This window comes from Agelaius phoeniceus, chromosome 3 (assembly GCF_051311805.1).
Source record: "Agelaius phoeniceus isolate bAgePho1 chromosome 3, bAgePho1.hap1, whole genome shotgun sequence".
NCBI classification, from domain to species: domain Eukaryota; kingdom Metazoa; phylum Chordata; class Aves; order Passeriformes; family Icteridae; genus Agelaius; species Agelaius phoeniceus.
This window is the reverse complement of record NC_135267.1, coordinates 55,311,779-55,335,646: the sequence shown is the minus strand read 5'-3', so window position 1 is coordinate 55,335,646 and position 23,868 is coordinate 55,311,779. Positions and strand designations below refer to the sequence as shown.

General features: G+C 38.3%; 1 protein-coding gene across 3 annotated transcripts in view; it reads right to left on the bottom strand.

Annotated features, from left to right (window-relative positions):
• The window catches only part of LAMA2 (laminin subunit alpha 2), a 335,441-nt gene that overhangs the window by 108,267 nt on the left and 203,306 nt on the right, over positions 1–23,868 (bottom strand). For all 3 annotated transcript variants that reach the window (XM_077175288.1, XM_077175290.1, XM_077175289.1), the window contains exons 19-23: positions 17,615–17,826; positions 13,043–13,149; positions 8,171–8,351; positions 4,734–4,870; positions 2,090–2,323 (exon numbers count right to left, since the gene is read on the bottom strand). In XM_077175288.1, coding sequence (XP_077031403.1) covers positions 2,090–2,323; positions 4,734–4,870; positions 8,171–8,351; positions 13,043–13,149; positions 17,615–17,826 — 871 coding nt within the window. The remainder of the gene's footprint in view (positions 1–2,089; positions 2,324–4,733; positions 4,871–8,170; positions 8,352–13,042; positions 13,150–17,614; positions 17,827–23,868) is intronic.

The window sequence follows — 23,868 nt, the reverse complement described above, 5'->3', positions numbered from 1 at the left end:
ACCAATTCTGTGATTCTGTGACATGCTGGACCTAATCCAGAAATGGGGCACTGAGATGGTTAGAGGGACTGCTGCTTATCATGGATCAAGAGAGGCTGAAAGAACTGAGATACTTCCATTTCTGCATTTCAAAAGCTGGCACAGGGCAAATAGCACTGAGTTTTATTCAGACAGTCCATGTGGTCAACTCACTTCCATTTTCTTATGGTGTCATCATCAAATGAATCAGTACTTGTGAAATAGAACATAATGTTTCCTGTTCAAATATACCAGAAAACTGGGAGGGTGGTCAAGCAGTTTGCACAAAGAGGCTGTGAAATCTCTCCCCATGCTCCCCATACTGCCTCAGCAGCGTCTTTCAGACAAGGTGCTGGACTAGATGACCTCCATAGGTCACTTCCAACCTAATTTGTTCTACAGTTCTGTGTCTTGAAACTCAGAATTAAGTGACTGTTGCCGATTTAACAAAATAATTACCTGACTATTCAATTATTTGAATTCATCCTTCCATTTTACTATCTCATTGTGTCAATACAGACCTTAAGAAGAAGAATGAATAAATCACAGAAAGAATCTCTAGGGGTCACTTTTAAAAACCTCCCCCTAGAAGTACAACTATCACCAATACTAGGTCACATTACCCATGCCTCTTTCTAGCCAGTTCTTGAAAATCTCCTAGAATGGACATTTCACATGTTTCTGTATAATGTGTACCGCTACTGCATAATTCTCTTTTTTTTTTCCTCATGTCCAACCCAAAATTCCCAAGCTCCCTTTGGCAGCTGTTGCCCCTTGTTACATCTTCTGCCATCATCAGAAAGGACTTTATTCCATCAACTACTCTTTGAAGTGGCTAATAGGTTGTAATTGCATTTCCTCTTATTAGCCTCTTTTTTCAGCCTAAGAGAGAGTCCATCTCTCAGTACATCTCCACAGATCATCTGCTGTGAGACTCTTCTCTGGATCCTCTTCAATTTCTCAACAACACATTCAAATCAAGCTCTAAAACTGGACATCATTTCCAAGTGCAGTCTTACTAGCACCAACTATAGTAAAAGTAGAGCACTGAGTAGATAAAGCCTTTTCCCTGCTCACCATGCTCTTTGTGATGTCCTGCCTTGCAGCTGCATTGCCACTGTGCTCACTGCATCCAGATCAGTGGGCAGTTTGCCTTATTAACTACGAGATTATACGATTGGTTTATATTGTGTTTTCCAGCAGGATTGCCACTCAGGCTTCTTCCTCTCAAACTGTACTGTTTTTTGAGGTCATTCCACTCCAATTAATGACTTTTCTATTTTCCCAGTCATCAGGTTTTTCAAGAACTCTCTAGACAGTAATTCTACCATTCAGCATGTCAACCTCAACCTCCTCCAAGTCAGCAGTATTTTCAAATGTGCTGATCATGAATTCTGTCATCTGTGTCACTGAGGAAGGTATTGGCTCTGGGATAATCTGCTTGCTGGCTACCAACTGCATATCAAACCACCAATTAGTGCCCTGTAAGCTCAGCAATCCAGCCAACTCTCAAACAATCTATGTGTGCTGTTCTACCAAGCCCAATTCCAAATAAGAATGTTGCAGATGATGATGCCAAAAGTCTTTGCTTTAATGATCCTGAATTGGATGAAGTCTACTCTGAACAGATACTATTGCAGTGAATTCTCCTCATGAATTGATGAATATTGACTCCATTTAAGTCAATGTACTTTGAATAAGCACTGTGGCATACTGTGGTTACTGACGTGTTTGCTTTTATTGTGCCCAGAATCTGAACAAGAATTGTATTATGGGGATGAACTGGCAACAGTAAGAATAGACAGAAATAGAAACTGGGGAAAAAGAGGATGCTAAGGATCCTCCAAAGAGGATGCTATACTGGCAAGTGTCTGTATGTGGAAAAGCAACTAATAAACCCTGAAGTCTTTCTTTACGTTGGACTCCTCCCACATCAGTTTGCAAATGCACTATGAAAACCAAGGAGATTGTTCTGCATGTACTGTTTGAACAAGTAAGGGCAAGTGCCAATGAAATCTGAAAGAAACTTCTCAGCAGTTATAAGATCAGTTTACAACCTTCATTTTCTTACCTTGCAGCGGCATTGGCCAGAATGATCAATGCATGAGCACCTCCCCTCTGCATCACAGCTCTGTGGATCTGTCCCAGTCAGGAAGCACTGACAAGCCACACAATGGGGATAATTCCAGTAGCCCAACCTGCACTCAGTGCATTTCTCCCCAGAGAATTCAGGGCGGCAGAAGCAACAACCTGTATTTAAGTCACACTGAGAACTTAGGGCTCCAATGAGGCTGCATTCACAGGGCTGAAAAGGAGAGAAACAAGGCAATTGTAATTGTGCTTCTGAAAAAACAAAACCAAAACCCAGCCAAAAAGCAACTCCCCTCTTTTAAGTATCTATAAATAAAATACAGCAGTGAATATCCACTGTCTAAAAATAACATATTTAAATTATAAGGCCAGTAATGTATTTTTATTCAACATGGGTCAAGCATTTACCCTAAATACATTCACAACACTAGTGGGATTGTTTTCTATAGATATTACCATATATAAGTTAGGCATTGAAAAGAAATAAACCCAAAAGGGTCAAGGATATTGGAATACTTTGTGGACAAAATTAACTCAGAAACTACAAGCACTCTCTAAGAAGTATTTTGTATGTAAATTCTCTGCAGGCATGTTCAGAACACTTTCCTAAAACTGGAATTCCTCAGGAGCAATGGGTTCAGTGGTTCCAGAGGAATCTAGTTCAATGTCTATTACTCTTCTATCAGACAGGTAACTATCCTCTTTCTACAAACAAGACTCATAGATGACAGTAATTTACACAGTAAGGGCTAGAGATTTAGTCATGTGAAATATCTGGAAGTAAACGTCCTCACAGAATAAGACTTGCACAGGCAAGTGAGGATAGAAATAGGTGATTTTCCAGGGTGTCTAGAAATTGAATACAAAAGTAGCAGGGAAAACTTCAGATTTCCAAAGAACAGAAGAATCCCTCAGTGCTATTACTGTGGTAGCACTGCACAGTTAATACAAGACATTGGCTGTAATCACTGATGTGACCAGAATATCACATGGAGAAGTTCAGCTTACAGCAAAAAAACTCAGTACCAGCAGTACAGGTTACCACAGTAACTGACATGGATAGACTTGCTAAAATTACAGACACAAAGCTGAAAAACAGAGGAAGAAAATGTGGATTCAGTTTCTAAGCAAAACTGTTTATTACATGACTACTTAGACTACCTTTCCTCTGATCTGAAAACACTACTTAAAAAGAAGGTGAATATATACAGGAAATATATAGTCTGCAAGATGACTACCTAGCCTAAAAAAATAAAACTTTCTGACAGAAAGAACTTTATTCTACAAGATGCATTTGAACACAAAGCTGAGAAAGCACATTGTTCACCATTCTCTGAAGTATCTTGGTGTGCAATATCAAAACCTAAATTACAATCAGATGCGTGGTGTGTGTGGTTTATGCAGTTTTCTACAATGCTCTCTATCCCAGACTTACAACAGCCTTGGATTGGAAATCTTTTATAAAGACTTCAAAGCAGGAGATTCACATCTCACTTTGCAGAAATTAGCAGCAAAATACTGAAAGAGATGTGGGCTGATAGATCATCATTAATTTAGATGGTGCCATGGAACTGTCATAGTAATGTGCTCACATAAAAGACAATCAGAGAATATACTCCAGAGCTCAAACAGAGGTCTTCAACCTCATTAGGCTGGTTTCAAGAAGCCAAGAGTCTATATCACAGCAGCAGTGCAGAGGTTTCACAGGAGTTTTACATACATACAAAAAAGAAATCATTCTTGTCAATTGCTTTGCAGCCTGAGCTACATGACTAACAGCCTTTTAAGAACAAATATTAATGGTGTATGACTATGTTCCAAAAAGATATCGTTTTCTGGAGTAATTGTAGCAGTACTATTAAATCCCTTATCATCAATGAGCACACCAGGGAGGAAGAAGGCATTTCAACTTTCCATGATGTCCACTGTCACCAGTTTTCAACCTTAACTGAACACTGTGCCACTAAACTCAAGGTCATTAACAACAGCTTTCATGGCCTCCTCGATATTCTATCATTGTTTTCCTATTTCTTCTCCCTTCTCTTCAGATATTTTAACTTTGCGTCAAATATTGGAATAAGAAGGATTTAAAGGCTAATGATAAGGTTTATTTCCACTTTAAGAACAAGGGAATAAAGTGCAATTTACAACTAAGGTGGATGTTTCTTTTCTTTTCCCCTTGCTGTCTTTAATGCACAAATTGAAGCCTTTCTCAAGCAAACTTTGAGTACAAATTCCCAGTGGTGTCACCATTAAGGCAAAAGTAAATTTGTTCCCCAAAGGCACTGCTGATTACCTATACATACACATCTACATACCTCATTCAATACTGTGGTAATCTCAATCATGTAAAACAGAGCTATAATAAAATAAAATCAGGCTCAAGCAGGACCCTGACTCAGTGTGACAGCAGAACTAACAGGGTGTTTTGTGTTACAGGCTGCATACCTGAGACAGAGGATCTGTAGTGCAGCAGCAGTAACAAATTGCCAACATTTACACCAGTCTTGCACCAAAACTTGCAATATGGAGACAAACCACAATTTACAAGCCAAAAACTGTGTTCCAGCTATAAATTACTGTGAAAGAGACAACACACATAGAGAAAATAGAAATCCACTCACCTTGCAGCCACTGACAATGTTATGGCCCCAGTGATTTGGTGCACATTTGTCACACATCTCTCCAACAGTATTGGGAGGGCAGATACAGCGTCCGCTGACAGGATCGCAGTTATTGCCAAAACGTGAACACTCGCAGGCTTCATGGGAGACAGAAAAAAATAAAGCAGAGGAAAAGTTATCCCTTTATGTGACACCTGGAGAGCAGACCCTAATGGGGTTAGGATCATTCTTTTACTCTACAGTGGACTCTCAGTTAACTGTGGACACAATGGGGCAGAAAATGTAGGGAAACCATGGGAAACCAAAACCAGTAGCAGAGAAACACAGGTTAACTGTGGTTGAAGTAGCTGCAATGAGAAGAGAATGGGAAAAACAAAGGCACCAACTGCAGAAGTTCAGACTTCTGAGATGGTGCACTCTGTGACGTAACTGCAGGATGCCGCTATACAATTTCTGGGGCCATGCTGTCTCCTCTAAGAGGCCACCTGAGGGTCACTGAGCCATCTACGCAGGGAACTTGCAGCCTATTTAACCTCTTATACCAAACTGAGAAATACCTTCTGAAATTTCTGCTGCTCTAAAGAGACCTTCCTTAAAGGGCAAAAAAGGTGTTTAGGTTTCTTTTTCCCCTCCTATTCCTTCCTTTTCAGCTTACATATCCTCTGCCTTGGGAGGACACCAACAAACTAATGTTTCCTCTCCATGGGAAACTGGAATTCTTTGCAGATTATACCAAATTAAAAATACTTCAGGTTTGGAAGTGATTCCAGAAGTAAACAACTCATTGGTGGCAAATACAGATTCAAGGTATGTGAATGATAAATAGTTAAGGGGCACAAGACACACAAGTGATTGAAAGAGCAGAACTGGTGTGTGGTTGTTTTCACACCCACCGTCCACATAACCCATGAGGTCAGAGAAAAGCACCATAAGCAAACTGACTCTCTGTGATAACCTGTTCCTCAAGGTGTTTAAAGGGCAGTGTAACGAGGGTTTAATTTATGTTCACTGCCTTTACTGTGAAATACTTCAATTCAGACTGAAACTAGAAAACAAGGGATGTGCAAAGATAGAACTCCTATCTATAGTTCAAATAAGAATTGACCTTTTTTTTTCCCCCCAATGCCTTCAAGATAAGAAAATTGATGCAAAGAAGATAGCAAGTTTTGCCTCATGGCAGGAACACAATGTGCTGCATGCTATTTAAAATATTTTCACACACTGTAGCTTGAAGTTTCAGAATGCATCTCATTGGGAAGCTTTCAGTTGTGACAGCTCATTTATGGGCTTACAGGTCTTGCACAAAATTGGCTAAAAAGGTGCAGAGGGGAAGCAGATATTCAAATGTTTTTCATATTTTCACTTTTGTAATTATTTTTCAAAATAAGAGGGAAAAAATACAACACAACTGTTGCAAGCAATAGTGAAATAGAAACCTCTTTTGTATCTCTGCTGATAGAATGTCAACACTGATGATGCTTTCAGCAGGTTTTTAGGCTTTATGGATTTATATTGCACAAGAAAAAAATCAAATTATATTCCTTTTGGATAAATGCTAGATAAAAGAGGTCAAATGTTTTATTTGATACTTAACTGTCACAATGAAATTAATTTTTCTGTACTTTTCCTTCCAGCATGATTTGATATACTTCTATTAAATTTCTGATTTTCTTTGTGATTCATAATTTAATTCTTTTTTTTTTTTTGTCATTTGAAGGAATACATAAGAAGCCTACTGAAAATAAATGTGGAAAAATGAGCACATTGAAGACAGAATTCCTCTCCACCTGTTCTATTAATTTTGGAACATTCATAATTCTGAGTTTTCTCAACATCTATAGGTGCTGCTGTTGCTTTAAACATTTGATGACCACAGGCCAATACACTTATATTTAAAATGTTACTTGAATCTACAGTGTTTTACCATTTCATTGCTGTTTCTTAAACCCTGTCATTTTAAACTTTGCCAAGAGAGCAATAAAAATTTTAATGTGCAATTTCATTAATAGCCCTCTCATTTTCCTTCCCCAACTGTAGTTATCAACATTTTGTTGTGTTTCACAATGGTGATGTGCTTTTAACCAGTGGAATGTTAGAATAAGATGCTAATCATAAACGACAGAATTTTTTGCCCTTCATTTAATTGCTAAAGGCTTTAGGACTGCAGTTATCATTTGCATTTTATTTCAAGATCTCTCATCAGTCAGCCTGGATACAATCTCTCCCTTTTCCAAGGTGCCTACATATCTGAACTTCTCAAACCTCTAGGTATTTTTGAAACCTTCATTCCCATGGGAGATAACACCATAGAGCCAACATTTTCAAACATAATCTGTAATCCAGCCTGTTTCAAGGTTTATCCACACTATAAGTAAAACTAAATTCTGCTGAACAAATATGGGTCTCAAGGCCTTGATGCTCCTTCCATTAAAAAAAAAGAGTAAGAAAAGGCAGAAAGCTAAACTTGTTCCTTGTGCTGCCCTTCTGGATAGGAAAGGAGCAAGAATGGATTATGAGACATTGTGATTTCTGCTTCTGGAAAGAATATACTTTATACCTAAAGAATAATAAAAGCATTCTGGCACCCCAGCAGTCAGTCACACTAGACAACTATCTATGTGTCCTGTGATCACACATAAATGAGTCTCTGAGACTTGAAAAACACAATTCTATCAGGAAAGATGGATATTTCCCTGTGAAGAAACCTATTGATTGGATTCTTTTTGATATAGCAGTCTGCACTACTTCAAGGATAGGAAGCATTCATTACAGTCTTTGACCTGATTTCCAAAAGGAAAAAAATAAAGGCAAAGAGGTGGATGGATGTATTTATGTCTAATGCTGGAGTTTCAGCATCTAGAAAAGGAGATTTTCCATGTGTTTACACAAGGGATATAGCAGATAGTTTTACTTCAAGATCTTCTTGTACACATAAAGTTCAAGTAAGCAACTAAATATTACTGTGCAGGAAAGGATTGTGGTAATTAAAGAGGATCAACCATATAAGAACAATGAAAAGTTTTGGCATAAAACTAGAAGCAAAGGGAGTTTGTGTTTTTGTTGTTTTCCTTTTACACCCCTATAAGTTTATGTGATTCGGCAAAAAATTTTAATCAGAGTTCTATGATACTCTTAACTAAATTATAGGAACTTCGTGGAGATTTTTTGGCAGACACTACATAGAGTAAATGACATTCCTCTTCCTTCTAAATGAAATAAAATTCATAAAATCTTCGTAAAATAGCAGAAATGGCTTGGGTCTTTCATTCTTGCCAATCATCACCCTTGTCAAGTGAATGATGCACAAGGCTGTCTATAAGCCCCTGGTCAGGAAAATTTGTTATGCAATCCAAAATTAGCCAAACTAGAATGTTAGGAATAAATAAATAAATAAACAAACAAATCAATCTGTGCTTGGGTGGAAAACATTTACATACGGGTGCAGCCTCCTTCTTCGAAGTTGTAAAACCCATGTGCACAGCGGTCACACTTCTGTCCTGTGACTCCAGGCTGGCAATAGCACTGCCCGTCTCCGTCGCAATCGAAGGACTTGGAACCAAAGGAGTTGCAGTTGCAGGGAACACATCCTCTGGAAGACTGTAAGCCAAATGTTCCAGGCTGCCACAGAGTGAAGAGCAGTTAGAACATGGAATGATTACCAGGAGAAAAGAGGAAAAAGTGAGAGTGTAGGGAGATCAGGGTTGCTCTTTCCTCTTCCTCACTGAAATACTGCTTTTACTAAGTTAAATTGTACTGGTAAAACCCTGGAGGCAAGGACACTAAATGCTCTACACTGCTGAGAAAGAATAAAGATTTCAGAATGTTACCTGATGCTGTAATGAATGTTCTGCAATGTAACATCTTCCTTATGAGGCTGTTTGCCTAAGTACAATTCTCACTTGGAATGGAAGACATGTCAGCACATAAATACATACAAAATACATACATACAAAATACATACCCCATCTCTGGTTGTAAGGCTATGTCAGGCAAGAGTTTGTTGCTAAGAGAGTGCATTCAAATTCTTAGCTATAAATGGCGATCAATTCAACTGGAAAGCCTCCGAATTACATTTTATCTCCTCTGAACAAAGGCAATATCTGTATACAGTAACTTAAGGGCAATTCTTTAGAATGATATATAGGAATAACTTTAGAAGAACATAGAGACAGTGTATTTGTGTACAATACAAAGAAATAAGGGGGATTTTTTTTAAGATAAAAAAACTGTCTTTGGATTAGGCCTCTGGTTCTCTGCTATTTTATTTTCTTTCTTTTTGGCAGTAATCAATATAAAGTTTCTACAGAACCAGAGTAGATGTTATCAACTCTAGTAAGAAATTTCCTCCTTAACTTTACTAGTGGATTGCAAAAAGTAAAGAAGGGAAGACACACACTCATTTGTATACTGTGATACAGAGTTCTGCACAAAGCTTTCAAGCAAAAGACCTCACGAGATTCACTGCATCAACCAACAGAGGCTCCTTGGAACAAACCAGATGATATTCAAATGACAAACTCAGTCATGAGCTAGAGTGCTTTAAAATGGGAGTATTTCTCTACCTGTTTTTCAGGCATGATGATTTTCAGTGTACACCGAAATCCAAATCATATTAATAACTTCATTTGAAATTGACATTACAACATTAATAATAAAATCTATCATTGAGTTTGATAGAAAAGCAGAATGTTAAAAATGAGATACTAAAAAGATCACTGCTAATGAATATAAATGGAACAAAGTGAAAAATATTTAATTTATAATGTGCTACTTTGTGATTCAGGCATGACATATTAAATTTTTACCAACAATAAACCAGTAGGTCTTCAAACCAATGGAGCTGTGCTGGCTTTGACTATGGCAGTGATTGTGCCTCTGTACTAAGCACTAGTGCTGTGTGCAGTTCTGGGCCACTTCCAAGAAGAAAAGACATTGAAGTGCTGGAGACTGTCCAAAGAAGGGCAATGGAGCTGGTGAAGGGTCTGGAGCACAAGTTCTATGAGGAATGACTGAGGGAGCTTGGAGTGCTGAGCCTGGAGAAGAGGAGGCTCAGGGGGAAAATTTTCTCTCTACAAATCCTTGAAAGGAGCTGTAGCCAGGTGGGAATCAGCCTCTCCTCCCAGGGAACCAGCAACAAGACAAGAGAACATGGCCTCAGCCAGTGCCAGGGAATGCTCAGGTTGGAAAACAGGAACAATTTCTTTACTGAAAAGGTGGTCAGCTATTGGAGAAGGCTGCCCAGGGTAGTGGTGAAGTCATTCAAGAAATGACTGGACATGGCACTTAGTACCATGGTCTAGTTGACAAAGTGGTGACAGTCAAAGGTTGGACTCAATAAACTTGGAAGTCCTTCTCAACATTAATGATTCTATGACTACTATTTTATATGGATTTGTTCTACAGTAGAACCCCTAACTAACCTTTTGTATTGGTGAATTCTCTGAAACTTCAGAAGCTTTCCATGGAAAAGTCCTGAAAACTGATCTCTGAGGTTAATACAGAAGTTCCCCACTCAGACAGAGAATCTGCTGATAGGTGTCAGAATACAGGACCACATCTATGGTCAGAATTTGGCCTGGAGATCATACAAACCTAAGCAAATGCTTGATTATACATGTAATAAAGAATTACACTGATTTTCATTTCCAAACTTGAATTGAAATGTTTTGCAAATTTCATACTTCTGACAAAACATGGCATATCAGAGAGAAAGAGGTAGTCAAACTCATTAAATTAAACTCAAGGTTCAATAAAATACTTGACTATCTCTAAAGATTTCTTTAACACAGGAAGAAACAAAGAAATGTGAATACACACAATCTCAAGACAGACATTCAGATTCATGCAGTGAAGTAACCAATGCACAGCATGCATCTCAGTTCTCAAGTTAAAGTTTGCTAGGATCTAATAAATTCTGTTTATATGGGGAACAGTCAGAAAGAGTCTGATATCAGCACTCCACTCTGCGTTAAACTGGAAAAGACCACCACCATGATGGGCTGCATTCTGTGAGGAGGGCTGCACACAATGTCATTTTGGTCAGCCATGCAAACTTTAACCCCAAGTTAAAGTTCTCAGCTAAGTTTGCTTACCCACAGAAATTCTAAGAATCACATTTACTGAACAAGAGATAAGATCCTAGACTACAATTAGGAAATACACTGAACTTTCTGAATATGTCATTATATCGTGTCTCCATCAGTTACTGTGTGGGCAACACAGTAACCTACGACATTTTTAATTGGAAAAAACTAATTTCTCCAAGAAAGTCTATATGAACAAATACAGCATGGGTCCCCGAGTCAAGCTGAGGATGAAAAACACTGCCAGATATTTTTCAAATAGTGTGGTAAATGTGGGGATTTTGAGTTGCAGGGAGAACAAACAAGATTCCTAAAATACTGCTCTGTTAGAAGCAGTTGTATCATAATTACTTAATTTTAGGAAATAAGTTGCTTTGCTGATCTGTGATAAGGAATGAACACTCCTATCATTTTGGGCATTACATTCACATAAGTGGCACTGCACGGAGTTAAAAATGGCTCAGGTAACTGAGAACTTTTCACTAATATTCGCTAATGAGAACTTTTAACACCAGTTATCTTCAATATTTTAAAATTAGATTTTAACTCTTTGCCTCTGGGGCTGATTCTTCTTGCAACCTCCTTAAGCTATTGATTCTTGAATTGTTAGAAAAGCAAGTCTTATGCTGCAAAGTCCAAGAAAATCCCACTGATTCCATTGATTTATGTACATCTCCCATGCATTTTGTGCATACTGCCGTGGATGGTGCTGTTTTGGGACTTATTTGATTTGATTTCTCAAATTTGATTTCTTGCTGATATCACCACTTGCAAGATGAAGCCCTTAGGATTGGGGAAGCATCCTAAAATACTGTTTGTCTTCCGAGCCTGTCAGTTTCTTGAGAATTTCTTATATTGTAACACGGGTATTAGAAATGAGAAACCCAAGCAATCTGTGTGAGCTCCAAACACAAGCAAACAGGAGACTTCAGCCCATGCAAAGCAGAGGTTCCCATTACCAGAGCTGCAGGCCGGTAGGCACCTCGTGGGCACCCACTGGCACTGCTGGTGCCCCACCTCCGCGGGGGCACTCGGATCTGCTGACTGCTCCCCACATTTTCTTGCAATTGAGGCACCTGTCTGCTGATTTCACAGTGTCTGCCCATGAATCCTGATTTGCAGATACATCTTCCCAACATATCACACTGCAGTGACACAGATCCTAAAGCACTGCAGCCGCAGGGTACACAAGACACCTTTTCTGGGGCCCAGAAGTAGTTGGGCTTGAAGAATGAAAAGTAAACACTGTTAGAAAGTGAAGATAAGAAAACTACACCACATAAAAGGGTACAGAAATAAAGAGTAAGCGCTGAAGTAAACAAAGATTAATTCCAATTAATCACCAGTACTGTATTAATGAGATCTTTGCTGGGTACCTTGTGCAATCTGCAAATTCCACTGATACCAGCAATTTTTCTTTGAACAGACTCTTTAAATACCATTGAAAATGGAGTGTAAGCAAACCACTTCAGAAATTACATCATTTTAAAGGGTGAAAAAGATCCTTTTGATTTCTGCAGGATTATTTATGTTCTTTAAATTACACACAGGTGAAGGTGTTCTGAGGACATAGGCCTAACTCATGAGTCCTTATGTTGACCTAGAGAAATGTGTAGCCGACTATAGCATATTCCTTAGCTGCCTGAAGACAATTCTGTGAAAGTTTATGAAACAATATTTCTCTGCAGTGATTTATGAGACAGGAAAACAATGTCAAGGCAAAAAACACTTTCACCAAAAAATAATACATTGTTTAGACAATAAAAGAAGAAACCCTAAGAAAAAAACATGAAGGCAGAACATTCCAGCAGAACGAAACCAGCACCCTGCTTTTTTTAAAACATAAACATCAGATGCTATCAGACATTTTGCAGCTTTCTTCATAAAGGGATTATCTCCCAAAGCTGCAATATTTTAAAGTAATTTTCTATATCAAACATTCAAAATATGAAGTGTATATAATATGTATACAAATTTATTTATAGATACAGTGAGGCTTAAAATACATTAATTGCATGTAAATGCTATGTCTTGTGTTCTGTTCTAGAAGACTATGAGAAAATGTTTAAAAAGCCAAAATTTTACCTTTCTCTACATAAGAACAATCCATATACGTTCTTAAAGTGAAAATTAAACAGCAGAAAAAGCCTATCCAGAAGTAAATGCTATTTAGCTGAGACAAACAGTGAAGAAAGCTGAAAGGAAGCCCCATTTCTGGTCACTCACTTTGCAGATGTCACAGCGGCGCCCGATGACGTTGGGTTTACACGCGCACTGACCCGTCCGAGAGTCACAGATCTCCGAGAAGGAGCCATTCATGTGACAGTGGCAGGCTGCAGAGGAAGAAGAAGGAGATGTCAGTGTGTTCCCTGAAGCTAAATCTAATAGCCAAATGTTTATAGCGCAGCTTTTGCCGCCCTGAGAAATGCCCAGCCTGGGTTAAGCAGGAAGGTGTTGCTCCCATACACTGACTTATTAACCTGCCCGTATTAATGCAGAATTTTTCTCCAAATTATTGCAGTCAGAAATTTTGCCTGAAGTCCATTAACAGCTTGTTTTAGATCCTCCTCTCAGATCAAAGCAGGATGTGGAGGGCAGATTACTAAGTACATGCCCAGAGACTCGGAGTCTCAAGAAAGGGAAGGGCAGTGCTGAGAGAAAAACACAAAAAGGGTACAGACCCTTACACAGGGTGTATACAGGATGTAGCTCCAACCAGTGGGAGTGTTACTGCTCCATGTGCTGGTTATGCTGTCCTGGAGTTCACTCCCTGTTCATGTAGCTGTAAGGAAATGTTGGCAGGCTGCAAACTCAGTACAAAGTTGACACTATACAGGGACAGTAATGCTCTCATGCCCCAAGCTGCACTGAAAAATATACCAAGGATTATCTGCTACCATGACTCTCCAGGATTTCTGTCTCAGCAACAGCATCACAGTTCTCAGAGGAAATGTAACCCAACTGACCAACCTAACTCATCACAGTGCTTTTCTGAAGATTAAAAAAGACAGTGAAAAAGCTGTTTCTTGAGGAAAACAGCAATGCTTCTGGCTCTTAAATTCTTCTTTAGGAGAAGACAAATTTTGAGGAAGATGTCTATCACCTTTTATGTTCTTCAACCACAAGAACCTTTGCGTTCTTCAACCCTTTTGGCATGCAGAGATTTTGAAAAAAACCCTTAGCTCTTGCTGTAAGAGAAGAGGAATATGATTGTTGCCACAGGGACTATAACCATGCAGTCACTGATCAGCATGAGCTGGTTCCTGCACATACTTTTTTTTTCCCCCTCACAGGGGAATGAATCCACATCTTTATACCAATTATCAATCTACTCTCTGAACTTGGGCTCCAGCCCACATTTTGCCTTCCTGCAGTGCCCTATCTATATGTGTTGCTTTTTTCTCCTCAACCTGACACCTTCATTTTAAGAAACACTTAAGAGTCCCAGACGTGAACACATGGCAGTCGCATACTTGCATGTCAGAAGGTGCTATGCAAGACAAAGCAGTTTTATTTTTCTTATCTATAGATTATTACAACAGGACCTTCCTCATTACTTCATTGGACCTGCTAATTTCCAATTATAAATTAAAAGGATTGGTGTGGGAGTTTTCTCCCTGCTCTTGAGGTATTCTAAAGAAGTTGCTCCTTTTAATGAAAGCAATTTTATGACTTGCCATTCTGTACATGGCATTGTTTCTCAAATGTTTGTAAAAATTCAGGAATAAGTAACAAAAATGTGCTGGTTCTGCCGTTCATACCAGTTATGTAACACCTTCAGAGATTCTATCTCCTTCGGTTTTGCAATATATTTTTAAAAAGTAAAAATTAAAAGACACTTCTGATGTAATTAATTAATTGCTTATCTTTTCCTTTCAGCTTTCAATACTAAACAAATCTATAATTTACCTCTTTCACCCTGTATACTTTAATCCTGCCCTCTTTAACCTGACATTCATGTGTTAAAACTGACACTCCAAACCGTACATGGTGATAAGTCTCATATATATATGTTTTGAGTATATATTTAATTAAATTGGTCAGTGAAGAAAGAAGATACTAAAGCTCAAATTCAACAAACTACAGTCTTCAATGCAAATTAAAAGTGTTTCACCAACCTTTTTATATAGACCTCAAAACCCGAGCTCAGTCTGATTTGAATTGTTTTGCTTATCAGGCATATGACAACACAAGAATAAAAAAGAGAACTTACACTGATTTTATAAACAGATGAGTTTTTCCTATTTATATTACAACAAGCAGTGCTCCATGGTGTCTTAACTCAGTCACAGATGACTGAGTGCAATGCAGTGGTAAGGGACAATTTGGAGTATCAGGACTTTGATTGTTTTTCTTGGCTCTGGCAGTACGTACACAGAGAAGAAACATACAGCCAGGGCTATTCAGCTAATAAACTGCTACTCAATCTGATAAATTGCACTTATTGCACCTAGAGCCTTCCCATTCATTCACCTCTCCTGGGAAAATTAGCTCTTGTCCAAACCTCCAAATGGCTGTTATAATACAATGTAGCCTGTTGGAGAAATTTGTCATACTTTCTTCCCGAAAGACACCGGTCAAGACCCTTCATTCTCTCTAGATTTCTATAAATATTTATGAGCTTGTATTTATGATCAAGCTACACACTTATTCTCCTACAACAGTAGTACCTATACACTGAAACATAGGCAAACTTGATTATTTGCTTTAATTCATCTTTTGACACTGAGCTTTATTACCATCAGCTCAACCTCCAGGTATTTGCTTCAGCATACTGTGCTGTTTCACTCCAAAAAACAACCTACTAGAATCAAATCAAATAAGCTTAGGACATTTGCTCGTTGTTCTTAGATTTATGGTTTTGTATAGATACACAAAGAAATTCAGAGATGTTATGATGATATAAAACTGTACTGTCATTTGAAACGGTTAACGCACACAACAGCATTGTACTGAGAAAGAGCAAGAGACATTTCAAACAATAATTTGAAAGCAAATTCATGCTTTGCAATACTCTTGGATTTGGCTTTTTAATAAGGAGCAAAATTGAAAACAACAAAGTAAAGGCATAGTCCCTCTGATATTGTTGCTGCAGGGCAAACTTCATGGAAGTCTGCAAAGGAAATAAAAAATCATATGCAAAGAAGAAAGCCCACATGAAAGGCAGAGAGTAGATGAATACAAGGTAACTGCAAGCACAAGGATATGAATACATTAAGGAGCTCTCCTTGTCAATGATATGAACAACAAAAGCATATCTCATAATTCAACATTAAACATGCATTTCTTTTCAATATTTTTTTGTTATATGTTTTCCAAACTCCCCTCTTATAAAATGTCTTTCTCATGGACCTGTCACTACTGTGGAAATGGTCAAACCACCAGTCATATTGATGACTCAAGAATAGTGATAAGGTACTGGAAGCTGTAATTTCTGATATACACTTCTTAAATCACTTTCCACACTTAACATTGTTACTTATATGACATCATTCATCATATGACCTGTTAACTTATGGAGAGAATATATAGGATTGTCCAATTTTTTTCTGGCATTGTGTAAAGTAGGTACAGAAATCACACAGGTATGTCTTCAGGGTTATCTATGACTTTGTGTACATCAGTGTTTATTGTCCTTAGCTGAGAAACTTGTTGATGTTCTGCATCTTGTTAGCTCCCATAGACTCTCTGGAGGTCCAACACAACCTAGGATTTTCACTTTTAGACTGCAAGTTGCTAATAGGGCAAGTCCTGGAAATGGATGCCAGTGCCTCAGACTTCTCTGCTCACAACACATACTGCAGACATGGTCCCCATGTCCCCTCACACAGAGCAGTAAGGCAGTGCCCCAGCTCTTTTACTTGCATAATTTTATCCTGCTATAACACCTTTGTACTCAGTGAGGTTACTCTTGTCTTTATTGCAATGGACCAAACAGGAATAAATCCTTGTGACAGTGAAATAAAATGCTCGACTCTTTCAGGACAGTTCGTAACTTGTTTTATTCCCCTTCTCAGAATGCGAAGGAAGAGTATGTGACGAATGTTTTTAAGTTAAAAGCACTTGTTCTGCATTCTGAATTGTGCCAGCAACAGCTCAGAGAGAGAGAGCCACTGCCTCCTATAGAAAGAAAAGCTCCTGTTCCTACCAAATCTTTCATCTCCACTGAATAATTTTTTGCAATCACTATGGGGAAAGATGTGCTGGGGCTGGTAGTTGAATAACATGCCACCACTCAGCTGAGAATTGGTAGCTCACTGCAGTGCCAGGTATCTTCCTCCACAGCATTTTAGAAAAATTGTCTCGAGATTTTAGGGTCTGATTGGCAGGTGGGAGAATCTTGACCTGCCAGCAGCAGCACCTCCCAACTTTTACTGAGGTTATATAAGTGGGAAGCAGGTTATAAATGCTGCCAGAGCTGGACCCTGAAACTGGAATATCACTCCCTCCTTTCAGTCTTATAAGAGAACAGGATTTTTCTGGGTAGCTTATAGCATTTTTAGTGAATAGTTTCCATTTATTTGTATTTATTTTTGTAGATCTGGCATTAAGTATAACCTTTGCACCCATACAATGCTCAATTGTTTACTTTCCATGTCTGCTTCAACCAGAGCTTTTTTTAAAAAGTTCTTCTTTCTATTTAGTTTAAAGCCTCCCTTTCTAGATGCAGATGCACAGTATCATTATTAGAGCTGTATCATTCTCTTTCTCACACATATAGAGGCACAGTCTTCCTCTCAGGAACAAAGTTATAAGATAGATCAATACTGTCAGGAGCTGTAAAAGTTCGTGACTTACGTTGACAGTTCCTTGCATGAAGAGCATCACCAAAATATCCATCAGCACACCTCTCACAATATTGGCCTGTTGTACCTGGCTTACATATCAGACAAGCACCAGACAAGCTGTCACAGCTGCCAGGAACGGAGAAGTCAAGGTTGTCATTACACTGGCATGGTTGGCATGATCCTCCTGGTATTAAAGGTTGTCCAAAATAGCCTTCTGCACACCTATGGTAAAAGACATCATCAGTTAGGACACTTAAATAATCCTCTCATTAGAAATATTTAATTCTGTTGCCTCCTTAATCACTAAAAATGATTTGATCTTCTCTCAGGTCTGTCTTAAGCATCTTTTTTCTTTCTCTCTCCTCTTTTTTAACAACACTATAGACACAGTACCAGCTGAAATCCTGCCAGTTCTGCTAGCAATTAGACTTCAGTGGGAGAAAAATCTTGTCACTGGCACTGAATGCGACACAAAGCATAGCAAGAAATCTTACTGGCACTCTGGAAGAAGGGGGGTTGGACTACATGACCTTGAAAGGTCCCTTCCAATCCAAACTATTCTATGACTCTATGTTACATATACTTTGTATTTTAGCACATTCTGTATCAATGTTCTGTACTCAGTCACCAGCAAGCCTGATGATGTTTTTTCCCTCCACCTTGAAAACTTCTATAGTTTAGAAAAACACTTTAAGAATGTAAAACAGCCATATATTTGTTTACCTAACAAGATCCATCCCCTGACTTAGACTTCCCCTGATCTACTGCATGGTGAGATTTGCTTAATTAATGGATTTCTAATCTCTGTGTATGGGCAATCTAACAAAAAGATTGCTCATTAGCACAGGAACTATGCTGTTGTGTACTATAGCTTTCATATTTTAATAGAATTGTTTGAAGATATCACATCCTTTTCCGCCTTGCCCACCTGCAATTTTTTGTGAGCACCATGTAAAGCAGTTTAGTGAATCTGACCTAACATGAGTCTGTATTTAAACCAAATTTCTACTAATCTCACAGCCTATTTCCTATTTATATTCTGCTCTGCTTTCTGCTTTCCTTTTCTGTTATATTTGCTCATGCTTCATAGTAAGAGCAACTTGTAGATAGCAAAGTAAAAGAAAAGAAAAATTGCACAGTTCTGGCTAATTAATTTATTCATGTGCATCTCAGATGAACTCCAATTAGTATAAAAACAGAAAGTACATCAAGCACATTGCACAAAATAATTTTTCCGACTATTTTAAAGTCAGTCTGAATGCAGTTTTAAGGTACACAGATTTTGTAGTAGTACTGGAGAGCATGCTTGAGGAAAGATTTTTTGTTTTATTGTAATGCAGGAATGCAGAGGTCCACTGCTGTCACTTTTGTGTGCATCAAGTTCATCCTTTTCCTTGCTTCCAGAATATCTCATAATGCTTTTAATTGGATCTTAAGCAAAGCTGTCTAAACATGCACTAAATATTATTCAATATCATCAGCAAAGATCATAAAGATTATAAAAACTGGATAACTGAGAGCAGGGAGGAAAAAATAGTGGGAACTAATTGAGCAGTTTTTGTAATTTTACAAAAAATAGGATTTTTTTCCATTCTCTCAAGATATCCATGATACAGCCCACAAACCAATAATATGTATAAACAGTCCAGTGATTTGGCTGTGTGTAAGCACTCAGGAGTAAAATCTCCACAATCTAGCCCACTCCTGTAGCACAGTCATCTCTCAAAATTACCTCTTCATAGCAACAAGACATCAAAATCTTGTCATTAGAATAATTCAGATATTTTATTTTCAGAACCTGTCATAAAGGTAGCAATTTACTGTATTTCCTGCAAAGGAAGAGATAAATTTTTCTTTGATGGAGGATATCTCAGCTATGAAGAAAGACTAATTTTTATCTTCACTTTGCCAAAGTAAATCAGTTTTTTTCAGTGACATTATCTCAGTTACAAAGCCTAAGAATGTATCTTAATATGTAACAATTAATAGCCACATTTTATCAAAACCAGAGAGTATGTGGATAATTTATGCAGTTACCTTAATTTACCTGAAGTAGATTACATCTGAAGTTAACTCAAACTTTCCTAACATACTACTGGTGTGTTTGTCATAGATTTGTATCTCTTGGTCCTGCTAATCTATTTGACTTCACTAAATGTGTGTTTGTTTTCTTCTTTCACTCTCATTTAGGGGTTAGTTCTGTATTTGACAGCATTCACAGAAACCAAGTAGTTCACAGAAAGAATACTCCAAAGATTTATGCGAAACGCACTGCTAATAATTTCCTCCTATTAACAGCAGGAGACCTCAATAACTCTTTGTATTCTCATCAGTTTACACTACAATAATTAAAATTAGAAAAACCTACTACCATCACATAGCCATATTTTACTTATGCACATACATAATCTTGAATCCAACTGAAGATGACCTTGAAAGTAGGGGTAAACCAGTTAAAGCTGAAAAGAGAAATGTGTAAATGTATCTCTGTAAATTCTTCCTCTTTTTCTACCACTTCTCCTGAACTTGCCAGGGAAGATTAAAAAAAATCCACCTTGCTTAGTTCCATCTTTTTTTCCCTTAAGGACATTCCTACTTCAGCTTCTTTTCTCAGGTTCAAAGCATTATATATTTGGGAAGGTTTAGATTAAAAAACATCAATAAGTATGTGGCATGGAAAATTACTTTTATGAATTACACAAAATACATGTAAAAGAATGACTTTTAACTACAACCTAACACCTCTGAGATGCAAAAAATAAACAAAAATAGGAGTAAAAGCAGCAAAAAAAATATTGTGTTAATATATTCCTTTTCTATTCTCAAATCCAGGTGTGTATGTGAGTGACACTGCTTTTATTTAGCATAAGTGGTGCCAAAGACAGGGCTGCTACTGAAAAAGATGTGTATGAATGTGTACTGGGCCTGGTCAGTATGGAGTTAATATTCCTCATAGGAGTCTGTATGATGCTCTGTATATACACACATATGCACAGAAATGCAGGGCTATTTTATACATTTCTTTATATTTACTGGCAAAAAAACCCCCTTGAGACAGAGTTAATTAAGCCTGCAAATCCAAACACTTTAAAGTCTGGAAGTACTATTTTTACAGAGCCTTTGAAATTTATGTGCATTCAACCTGTGCATAAAATCAGGCAAAAGCCCTGTGGAGAAATGGCTTGTGAGCATGCAGTGAGATATCTTAACTCAGGTGCACAGCACAGATGTTATTGTTGTGTGACCAACTATAAATCTTGCATTTTCTAATGTCAGAATGCCTACCTTTGCAAGCTGCAAACAATCCTGTGTAACACATTTGTTGTACCAAATCTCCTGAAATGTTTGACCCTTTTCCCATCAGTACTGCAACACAGGCTCGCTGCTCTGGCACAAGTGGAAGAATTATATTTGCTACAGTGAGCAGCAGTTTGAAGCCACAGTTCTCACGAGAGGCTGTGGCTGGTGGCACTCTGTGCTAGACTTCAAGAACGGGGGAGGTGGGGGCAAGGAAGGACGTGGGTCAGTTCACCCTTCTCCTCACACATGAGGGACACTGACCCTCCTTCTAGGAGGGAAAGGTCACTGGATCCATGCACATAAATCATAGAGTCCTACAGGAAAAGCCAGACTCTCACCTATTTTGCTTCTTTTCCCTATCAAGACTGTATTTGGAAAATTGATATCATCATCCTGTAAATGTGCTGGGCTAAAAAGACAACCTTTTGTCATTCTCATAGATCCTTTCTATGAAGTTGAGAGAATGTCCAGCCTACTTCATACACCTTTGGAAAAGTGACCAGTGAGCAAAGGAAAGAAAACTTATGTCTAATTTTTAGGGAAAAACATTACGTGGGAAAGCTGAGCTCTCTCTACAATTATAGATATATGATAACTCCCAACACAGTTTATATCTGCAATTATTTTGATGGTCTTATGATCTGGACCCCTCAGAATATTGAGCAATTACGGCACCATTTTCCTGAGAGTTCCAGTGAGAGAAGTAGCAATTTTTTCTTGACATTTTACAAATCAGACAGATATATGTATCTCCCTGGGGGACAGAGGATATATTTTTAGGCCAAATAAGTACAGTGCTGCACACTCTCACTTCATGATACTTATTATGTCATGGTAATTTAGGATTGTTCAGCTAATGAATCACGTGGCTCAGATCACTTGTCACTTTGTAGTTGCTAAAATGAAAGAGAATTTCATGCAAACTCTCTCAGCAATTATACAACCACTGCTAATAGCAAAATGCAACATGCTTTCTCCTGATCATTATTATTGACAGCTGCAGACATTTTAAAACAACTTGTTACAGTTAAAAGCAAATAGTTCTGTGAGCTTTGGAATTAATGGCCTAATTTCCAGTGGATTTATATCTCACAGTTACAAGGCTAAGGGCTGATTATTTGCGGCAGGATGTTGCTACTCAGCAGGGAGTAATCCCTCAGGCTACAGCAGCACTTTTTCCTTGCCCTGTGAAAGTTTTCTTATGGGCAGAACATTTAGCAATCTCTCTTGTTCTCTCTCTATCTGTTTAATCAGGTGTGAGTTCACACAGTATTCTCCCCCTTAGCTATGACATGTCCTGATTTATTAACCTCTATTCAGCCACTTCTTTTCATAAAACCTTCGAGAACAATTATCATCTTTCAGCCCTCCTACCTTCTGCCAAATTTAGTTGAAATTGACCTACAAGTGCAGATGACTTTGCAGGCAGCCAGAGAGACATGCACAAAAAGATCACAGTAGCCTCATTTCCTTAGGAGATCAGGCGAAAATCCAATTTAGCCATTTATTCAGACTCGGTCCTACTGCATCTACAGCCTGTGCTCCACTAAGAAACAGCACTTGTTGCTAATGGAAGCTGTCAATGACCCTGCATTGACAAACTGCCACCAAAGTGCTCTTGATGTGATTTATTCCTGCCGTCATTAACTTCACAGCCCACTAGCTGAAAGAAGGTGATGACTTCCTAGACAGACAGGAAAAGACAGGCAGAAATAGCAGCAGCAGGAGCAGACTCGGTGATGATGGGTGGAAACAGGTGACAGCCTGCACTCTCACTTCAGGACAGATATAGCACAACAGGGGATTTAAAAGGAAGTAGTTGTAAATTGGAAAGAGGGGACTATAGGGAAATTCACAGCGTATGGTCAGGTTTCTGCTTTTCTGCTTGTCTCTTACTCTTGGTTTATTCCCACTTTTTCTCATCCCAGCCTGAATATTTTAAGGCTTCATTCAGAAGCCTTACCTTTTTTTAGGGTTTGCCTTGAAAAATTCTTAAAGCAGCTCATGCAAGTGCCAAATGGCAAGAGCCAACTAAGAAACACAAGGGCCATGTTTCCATGCCCCTTAACTGTCTAGCTAGGTGTTACACAGTTCTCTGGCTCCCCAAGCCCCTCCTGAAAAGGTGTCATTGGCAGGGTCACAGGGGACTGGGATCATGCAGACAAAGCCAACACTGATTCATCATGACCTCCAAACAGCTAGCAGAGGTCCCTGGCACACTAACTGCTCTTGAAATCTGTTCCATCCATGTGAAATCCCAAGGGACCAAAGGCATGCAGACACTGTGGTGATATCCCTTGCCTATGTGGTCTCACCTCCTGTGGAAGGGGGTTCCTGGGAGCTTAGCACTAGAACTCACACCAGCTCTTTGTTTCATTTAAATTCTTCACATGATCCTTTCAGCATAATGCCTTTGTAAAGCTAGCAATAAGTGTAGGAAATACATATTGAACTTCTCTATGTATTTGACCAAGAAAAATTGTCTTTTTTGTCATTAAAGCCTACTTTGTTCTACTTGCTAAATAAAGAACACAACAGAAAATGAGAAGCAACAAAAATGTAAAATATTCTTTTAAAAAACAATTAAAATCTACAAGTAACTTATTAGAAGAGCTGTATTTTCACTGCATATTAACTTCTGTAAGTGAAGCATCAGTAATTTACTGCATATTTGAATCACCATGTTCTAAACATTCAAATGACAAAAGAGACAAAACGTTTATAAAAATCTCAGAAGAGTGACAGAAAAGCTAGAAGCAACTATTTTAACAAAGACTCTTAGTTATCAGGAAATGCTTCTTGGAAACCTTACATTTCACCATAAAACAATGAAACAAGCATAAGAAAAACAAAAATTCATGGATCCAGTATCAGAGGAAAATGCACAGGAATTTTTTCAGTGAGTTTCAGAACAGGAATAGGGATGAGCAGAGGAGGTAATAAAAGGTAGAACAATTTCATGTG